Source organism: Rhinolophus ferrumequinum, chromosome 19, assembly GCF_004115265.2.
Source record: "Rhinolophus ferrumequinum isolate MPI-CBG mRhiFer1 chromosome 19, mRhiFer1_v1.p, whole genome shotgun sequence".
In the NCBI taxonomy this organism is placed as follows: Eukaryota; Metazoa; Chordata; class Mammalia; order Chiroptera; family Rhinolophidae; genus Rhinolophus; species Rhinolophus ferrumequinum.
This window is the reverse complement of record NC_046302.1, coordinates 44265789-44274876: the sequence shown is the minus strand read 5'-3', so window position 1 is coordinate 44274876 and position 9088 is coordinate 44265789. Positions and strand designations below refer to the sequence as shown.

Here is a 9088-nt window from a genome sequence, read left to right as displayed (position 1 = left end):
TGCTGTTGGGCTGGCTATTAGTTCCTTCTTCAGTGGCATAAACTTCTGGATTTATCTGTAGAGAAGGTTGCTGTGAACCACAACGACTCTTGCTGCATGGCTGCTATTAGAAGTCCCTGCTTTTTCTTCCTTGTTCTTAGCCATCTTTATATGTCTCAGCTTTGCTAGTCTTGGTGGGGCAAAATCAATGTGGGATCTTTGGGCCGAAGGTCTGAGGAAGCTGGTTACTCACCTGCTCATCTTTTCTTGGCACAGGGAATGATTTCTAGCTGGGAAGTTCCCACTTAGTGTTGAACAATGCCTGCTTGGGAGATGGGATGAGGCAGGCAAAATGAATCTGTCTTCCTTCTTTTTTCTATTATTAGATATTTTGTTCTGCTATGTTGGTGAAGTTTTGTAAGTGGACTCCAGTGCTCTCCCAGAGCTCTTCTTGTTCATGGATAGCTGTAAAATTGTTGATCTTTGTGGGAGGACGAAGGCTGTTGTCTGGTACGCCACCATCTTGGTGACAAGATGCACAATTATTTTAGTTTCGTCTTTTTGTTGTTAATCTACCCTGTGTTTGTTTTATTTGTGTTTTGCCTTGGGGTACATAATGGACAGTTTTAAACATCCTGTCTGATAAGTGCAAAAGCAATATGAGAAGGAAGTCTCCTCTGAAGTCAATGTAAATGGAGAAAATAATTTTAAAAATTGAAACTGGTGAGAAAAATGATGATTGTTGCTTGTGATTTTTAGGAAGAAATTGTTTCATGGTAGGGAGCATTTTGAAAGACAAAAAAAGACTTCTACAAAACTTAGAAAATGCTCTCATGATGCCTTGACAAAAGTCAGCTGGAGACGTCACAAACTAGAAGCATGTTTGACTTGAGCATAACACTGATATTAGATGCCTATCACTATAATGACAATTAATTAAGAAGCTTAGGAAGTTATTGAAGACTAAGCAGGGGAAAATTCACAAATACTTTGTTACAAAGTTGAGATGCTTCCAAAGTTCAAAAAGCTTTTGAAACTGCATAATATCAAGGTGAGTGGCTTAAACAGTATAACTTCTGAAAGTGTTCCCTAAAATATTTGTGGACATCGTCATGAAGCAGGGCCACCTATTATGGCAGATTTTCATAGATAAACAAAATGCCCAATGGAAATGTTTTTTGTTTGTTTGTTTTTTAGTAAAGCATCTAAAAAAAGTGAATTATACTCTTATTTGGTGAAATGTATTGAAAACTTATCATTTTAATCCCACATGAATTACTTTACATTTAAGAACAAATGATGGACTCAGATGCTTTAAATACAGAAGAGTCCTGACTGATTTAAAATATATTACTGTCATTCAAGTATGGTGAATAAAATTTTTAAATAATAAATATTAGAACAAATGTATGGTTTTGATATTTGCTGAATAAATCATTAAAATTGGGTGATTACTTATTGATTGACTATGCAAATTTCACTTAGTATTTTCATAGTGTTTTCTAAAATTTTTGTTCAAGTTATGTATTTTAACTTGTGAAGATACTTGCCACAACTTTGTTTACTAATTTAACATTTTATTGAACCATAAAAGTCTAGAGCATAAAAAGAATCCAAGAGCTCATTCACTTCTCTATTTTACAAAGCACAGAACCCTCATGATCTCATATAACCTTAATCACAATATCCTCCAACCAAATATTTGACGTTAGGAAATTCATTGTTAATAGAAGGTGCTTCTAAAACACAAAGAAATTATCCTTCTGGTATTACCATACTGTATTCTGTATTACATCTAAGAGTAAAGGAGGTAAACAGTAGCTTTTATCACAACATTAAGTTCACTTAGGATAGCTTCTAGAATACCAAACTTCAAAAGAAAAAATTTTATTAGCAGTAAATTTATTTTAGCTCTTTGTATTAAAAGCGCTTCTTTTTTATCACAAAGTTAAATTTAAATCCTATAAAGAAGCATGTTTTAACCTAGTGAATTTAATCTTTCTTCTTCACAAGCATTTAAGTCAAAAATATAGAAATAAATTGATTTAAAACTATACTGGGGGAAAATGCATGCACACTAACACCCCTTTGTTTATTAATCTTATCTAGAGCTTTATGAAATTTGTTTTCTAAAATTTACATAATACCTTTCATCACTCTTAAAGTCTATTGTCAAATAATGTTTGTAGTATAAAAAATTACTCTTCAAAGACTCAAATTTTTACATTCCCCAGTGTCTGAGAAATAATACTAGCTGCCCCAAAATAACAATTATCTAAAGAATGACCATTTCTAATATTTTATTTGCAGAGCTAAATATTCAGTTAGGCCTCAAGGTCTATGCTAATTTACATGGCTTATTATTGACTGCAGCAAATTAATGTACAATTATATAAAACAAAAATCTTTTGCTTTAGGAAATCTTGAAAAACAAAACTACATATTTAGAACATTTAATGGTATGCAAAAATAGAAGCAGAAGTTGTAAGCTGGAGATCCAGGCTCTAGTGACAGCTCATAGGGTCTGAGTCTTTGACTAGAAGCTCCTCTCCCTTCTCTGGGACAGTCTTCCCCTTTTGCAGAGTTTGGAAAGTGGGTGTAGAGTGGACAGTTTGCTTTAACCCAAAAGGTTTTTCCAGATTGAAATGTTTATGCTTATATTAAGTATCAAACACTCAAAATAAAGTAATATTGAACAACAGTCTGTGTTTCGTAGTAAATTATAAGCAATGTGCCCTCAACGTTACAATACAAAGCATAAAACAGTTTGAAAGTTCAAATTTTATTAGTAGTTTAGAGATTAAGCAAACTATCACATATGGAAAATATTCAGTGAAAAAGTGCAGTTATATAAAATATATCACTTGTTACATTTGAAGTATTTCTAAATGTATTTTTAATTTTAATCTATTAAACACCCTTAGCCCTCCCATTTTCTACTTTAATTTTCTCTACTTAAATCCAAACTTTCACCCTTTTTCAACTTTCAGCTCTTCTCTGAAATCTTCCTTAATCATTCCTAGCCTCCCTGATCTCCCCTCTTTTCTGAACTCACCAATAGGAGAAATACTTCTGTAATGATCAATAGGTATTTAATAATTTATGCACATCAACCACTTTGAACATTTCCTTTTTCCCTTCTGGGATACAAATGCTGAAAATAGATTGGGAAATAATCAACAATGGATGGTAAATACTGTCTAAAGAACCAGCATGCAGGAAGGGAGGTAAGTAGAGTAGGGTACACCTGGTTGCCTGTTCAGCAGTTGGAATCTTCATCAGTGATAACTGAGGTTATTGGTACAGGAAGAGTGAAGAGAAATCTCTGGGCCCCAGCCTAGATGAGTTAATGAGGTTCAGCTGAAAATTTTCTTTTCCAATCATTTGAACATTGATGGGCCCAAGACTGAATCATCACCATATGGCAATCCAGCAAATGATTGAGCAAGAGAGGCAAGATCCCATGAAATCAAATATTTTGGAACCTCTTGGCAGGGAGGACAGAACAGCTTGGACATGCCTCCTTCAGGGTAAGAGTGTTGATCTGGCTTGAGGAGGGCTGAGGGCTCAAAAATATCATTCTCCACTTTCAATGATAACTTCGTGGCCCACTGATGTGGGTTTAGTTGTCTCCATGGCAGATGGAGGCACTGTGGTAGGGGAGCTTTGGTTGGCCACAGGGATAGAAGGCAAGGTGCTCTGAGACCCAGGTAGGAGTGATGAGGCAGGAAACGGGGCAGAACCAGGGATGCAGGTGACATGACTGGACTTTCCATTTGTCTGAATAATGACGGTGGTACCAATGGTAGGTTTGCCAAAGTGGGCAAAATATAAGACCAGAACAACAAGGGCCATAGCAATTAGACAGGCCAAAAGACACACTAGAAATGTTTTCCAGAGTGACCATGGTTTTGCTGTAACCTGCAAAGGATTACAATAAGTGGATATTTCAGCAAATTACATAGTGGCAACTTAGGTAAACACTTGCAATTAGAATAAGGCTAACCTTCTTCATTACTCCAAATGTTGTAATTCAAAAAACAATGTATTACCTCTCTCTCTCTCTCTCTCTCTCTCTCTCTCTCTCTCTCTCTCTCTCTCTCACACACACACACACACACACACACACACACCCCTTGTCTACAAGTCCACGAGGACAAAATGTCTCCTCATAGTTACCCCTTTGTACTAAAGCAATAAGTTGGCATCTCAAATGCAAATGGATTGCCTCGGGGATATATTATGTTTAGTTATTATCAGCTACTAACTTTGCAGTATAAATTAAATTATCTAATTAGTCCCCATGGGTAGAAAAATAATGAATAGATATATCAAAACATTTAGATAATTATCTTTGGGTGATGGAAAATTGCAGGTATTCTATTGCTCATCATTATTTCCTGTTTTCACATTACATATTGAGATATTACAGTTAGAAAATTATTTATTAAATACATTTTAAACTATTAAACATAAATAAAAGGACTTCCGTTGACTTTGGAAAGACATCAAAATAGAAAATGTCTGGTATGGAGGGGATCTTAAAGGAATAGAATATAGCACTGATAAACTGTTGGGGGCTGCAGGTTTAGGTGTGACCTACAGACTGTGGAATAGTAGCTCAGAAGTGTGGAGTAGCCAAAGTGTACAGCCAGTGAGGGGTTAAAGGAAAGCAGAGTCCTGCAGAGTGCGGCCTGCCTGTCTCATTTCTCCATTGTTCCAAAGGACTACTGAAGACTCCCCACCTTCCCCAGCCCCCAGACCTTACCCACTGAGGCTGGAAGGGTACAGGCAATCTACAACCACAGTGTGTTCCTTCATTTGAACAGTATGGATTTCTGGGTAACTGCAGAAAAAGAATTTAAAAACAAACAAACAACCTTGATTTTTAAGGATGAGGAAAATTTATTTTATCCAGGGATGTAAATATATAAAATATATAAAAATTACATAAACCTAACATGTATTAAATGAAGAGCTAACCAATTCTAGGAGAATTTGAAACGCTAATTACGCTTTAGGGATATGAATTATATAAATATACTTTTCATATCAAATGATCAGAGAAGAAAAATGAAATGATCATCTCAGTAGATGCTTAAGGATCATTTAACAAATTTCAGCATTTAGTCCTGACAAAAGCAGACAACCAATACAAATCTCAAAGAAATAATAATAAAAGAACAATTCCCAAATGTGACAAGGAATGTTTACCTCAAAATAACAACCAACATCATATTTAACAATGAAACATCAGACACCTTCCTTTAAAGTCAGAGGTGAAGAATGTCTCCTACGACCAATATTAGGTAATTTTTTAGAGGTTCTCATTAACATGTATGAATAATGGAAATGTGAAGATAAAACTTACATTATTTGCATGTGATATGATTGTGTACAAACAGAATTTCATGTAATCTATCAAAATAATAAGAACTCATTGGCTGATTATAAAAATATGAAAAATATTTGTAACAACACTTATTGTATGTATATTTGTATATACTAGCAACTGCTATTCACAGTAGTGATAAAGCATATAAAGTGCTTACCCATATAAAATGCTGTAGAACTTATATAAAGAAAACCATACAACTTTACTAAGGAACAAAAAGACAACTTGAATAAAGGTCCCCTTATAAAAAGTTTCAGTAGTATAAGCTCTCAATTCTCTGAATTTTAATGAAGAGCTTTATGGAACTTTCTGGAGGAAATAAATAGGCACATTAACAAAAATTTCATGTGGCAAAATAAATCAACCCAAACAATAAAATGACATTAAATTGGAGTGGGAGAAGACAGGAAGCAAAATATTAGCAGCGATCTTCTCTGGGAGGGATCATGGGTGACTATTTTTTCTTTGTAATTTTCTACATTTTCCAAATGTAAAAAACAAGTCTACATAACAAATGCAAAACGAAAACACATCTTCTACCCGGTTTGGGGGAAGCTAAGAGGTTGTCTGTCAGATTACTAAAAGATGGTAAATTCTAACCATTCTGTTTCATAGTCTCAGAAGTTGGTTTCACTGTTTGGGGATTTTTTTGTTTGCTTTGGTTTAGTGTAATTAATTAATTATTTGATTTCATGAAACAAATTGCATAAATGTTTTTGGCATATGGGGACACCGTAACTCATATTTAATATATTATGAAATGGAGGAAATAAAATATGTATGTAAGATATTAAAGCAGTGACATTTTTTAGCTTCCTTGATATATGAAGCAGCCTATAAATTAAGATTATGGTGCTATGGTTATTGAACACCCAAACTGATCACAAATACAACTTTCAATCTGTAAAGCAATTTTTAAGTCAAATGCTATCTTTGTATTTATTTTGTTTGACTTGTCTCTTGGTTCTAAAACCTTAAGTTAATTATAAAATATGTTTTTCTTTGTTAAGAAAATAGTAGTCAAGGTTTTGTGAAAAGTAGTTTCTTATAATGAAAAGATTCTATGTGAGAAACTTGAGTTCATTTTCTGGCTTGGTCAATGTCTAGGTAGACTCTTAATGTTTCAATGTCTTTATTTGGAAAATGAAGGGATTTGTTTGAATGATGAGTGAGACCCTTTATATGTTCTACAAAATAGAATTTTCACATTACTAGAGTTATACATTTTAAGCATAATTTCCCAACCATAAGATATTTTTTCATGTTATGATTTGAAATACAAGTAAGCCAATGAAAATAAATATTTTCATTGGATTAAAATATGTAGAAGTATAAATAATACTGTTAATATTTGCTATTAACACATTTCAAATCATCTATTCAAAGTTTGTCTACTGCTACCTTATTATAGGTTTTTGATATAAATATCAAAATTTAGGCAAAAAGTCTAATGCAAAATTCCTAATGATGTGAAAACACTATTTGGCATACTAAATAACCTCTTCAACACTTAACGATTACTTATAATAACATACCAGATTGCATTCATCCTGTAATAGCAAACATCAGAAAAAAAATGCAATTAAATTTTCTTGAAGAATTAAATGTTAAATGTTGAAAGTAAGGCTCTTAGTCGTGAAAGGATTAAAGATATTTACAATACTCACCAGCTCAGCTGTATTTTGTTCAATATCCACAGCATTTTGCCGTTGTTTTCCATTCATTCTGAGGGTGCTGGTTTCTCAAATGCAGCTCCAAAGATGTCTGTACTCACTCTGTGGATTAGAAGTTAGGAAACACTGGGTTTATAGTAAATTAATAACTGTGAATTTATTTAGTCTTGATTACGTAAGCTAATAGTCATCTATTTTCTGAAAAAATAATGTCCATAATCCCAAAGTACACAATTTATGCTAGTTGTGGAAAAATAAACAGAAAAAGTTGCTCCCTTCAAAAACGACATGTAAAAAATTAACTGTAAGAATGACTCTAGGATTCTGAGCAGATGTAAACATTTGAACTCCTTATTTCACAAAAATTATTTAAAATCACGGAAACTTGATTTCTCACAGGTTAGGAATTTAGTTTTTGCTTCTAAAAAAGCGCACAAAGCCACGCCTTGATTATAAATATTGCAGAATTCTGTGGCTAAACAAACAGAGGGATTATGGTGATGACTAATGTCAAAACTGTCCAAAAATAAGACAATACTGAGATTACTGGGTAGCGATAAATTTAGGTGAATCGTGACTAAAATCTACCACACTAAGTGAGTGGCTGTATTGCAATGGACAAAGGAAAAAAATCGTACTAAAGTGGCTTCAGCTAAAGTTAAAAATAAAAATAAGAGATAAATACACTTCAGTAGCTCTTGATTATATAAAGCAAGGATTATCCACAGGAAATTTTGTCTGCTTCTTAGGACGTATCTTGCTTTAGGCTATTTAATAATTGTCACTGTTTCAGATGACTCCTAATCTTTTGGATGAGCGAGAACTGGAAAAGAAAGAATGTCTTCAGTACTTTTCCACTTCTCCCAAAAAGTGTACATGATACAGCACGAAAACTGAAGTGGTGTTTCACATCAATATAAGAGCTGATGCTCTCTAACCCTTTGACAAGCTGGCATGCAGTATAGAATACAGAAAAAATGACTTTAAAAATTCTTTTAAATCACACATTTCCTATAAGCCAAACAACTTTGGGTAGGGGGTGGTTAGTGACATGAATTTCCAAAATATTAATAGACTTACACATAATTGTTCAGAATCCTTACAAGAACTGAAGAGATTGTGTTTTTCAGTTCCTTTGTAAATATCTCTGATATGAAAATTTTTTCCATATGTCACAGTAATGGAGCCAATTGTAAATTCCAGAAATGTCAACTCTTCAAAGTAGTTGATAATAGTATACAAATAAATGAAATATGTTGTCCAGAGAGCATGAATGTTGGGACCATTTGCATTTTTTCTTGGCTCTAAAATTCAGTCAGAAACCAAAAGAAAACAAGATCAATTTCCGATTCTCTCCCATTCTTATGGTGACTTGCTTATGGAATCCCAAACGGGGAAATATAGAATTTTGAGAAAGTTATCCAGAAGCTCAATAGAGTAAGAAAATAAATTTTGATGAACTACAATAATAGAAGTTAAAACATCCTAAATAAATGAAGTTTTAATACATACATTTATACTAATATATATATATATGCTATGTGTATGTATGTAAGTATATATATACTAAAATATTAACAATAATATGTAAACAAATATGTATAAATATTAACTACGTATTTTATATATAAATATATAATGCATATGCATGTAAATATCCATATATACAAAACATTAATAATTCTGGCATTGAGTGGAATACCCACACTATAATATTAGTAAGTATGGGTATTCTACTCAATGCCAGAATTAGTATATACTAATATACTTATATACAATACCAGTAATTATATATTAATAATTTTATATGTAATTAAATGCTTCTTTGTGAAAACATTTATCTCATACTTATAAAAACAAACAATTGTCAGGGACTATAATAGATAAATAAACTACTTTAATCTTAAAAAATGCCCTATGAAAAAGTATTATGCCCGTATTACACGTGAGGAAACCAAGATCCAAAGAGTTTAAGAAATGTTCTTCAGGTTGCAAAGTCAATAGTTGCTGCAGAGCAGAAATTCAATCCCTACTCTAAGTC

At 33.0% G+C, this 9088-nt stretch overlaps 1 protein-coding gene across 2 annotated transcripts; it reads right to left on the bottom strand.

Annotated features, from left to right (window-relative positions):
- Positions 1 to 2175: 2175 nt before the first annotated feature.
- LOC117011849 (dynactin-associated protein-like) lies at positions 2176 to 7839 on the bottom strand. Of its 2 annotated transcripts, XM_033087571.1 has the most exons (4): positions 7733 to 7839; positions 7042 to 7149; positions 4748 to 4825; positions 2176 to 3900 (listed from the first exon to the last, which is right to left on the bottom strand). In XM_033087571.1, exons 2-4 carry the CDS (start codon positions 7096 to 7098, stop codon positions 3556 to 3558), a joined length of 480 nt encoding a protein of 159 aa, XP_032943462.1. In that variant the 5' UTR covers positions 7099 to 7149; positions 7733 to 7839; the 3' UTR covers positions 2176 to 3555. The 2 variants fall into 2 exon arrangements, with proteins under 2 accessions (XP_032943462.1, XP_032943461.1); XM_033087570.1 differs by lacking the exon at positions 7733 to 7839 and having other exon boundaries at positions 7042 to 7354.
- Between the last annotated feature and the right edge of the window lie 1249 nt (positions 7840 to 9088).

Coding starts and splice junctions, on each gene's coding strand:
- LOC117011849 (XM_033087571.1), bottom strand. CDS start 7,098: ATGAATGGAAAACAACGGCAAAATGCTGTGGATATTGAACAAAATACA. Junction 4,826..7,041: donor AACAAAATACAGCTGAGCTG/GTGAGTATTGTA, acceptor CTTTTTCTGCAG/TTACCCAGAAATCCATACTG. Junction 3,901..4,747: donor TACCCTTCCAGCCTCAGTGG/GTAAGGTCTGGG, acceptor AATCCTTTGCAG/GTTACAGCAAAACCATGGTC.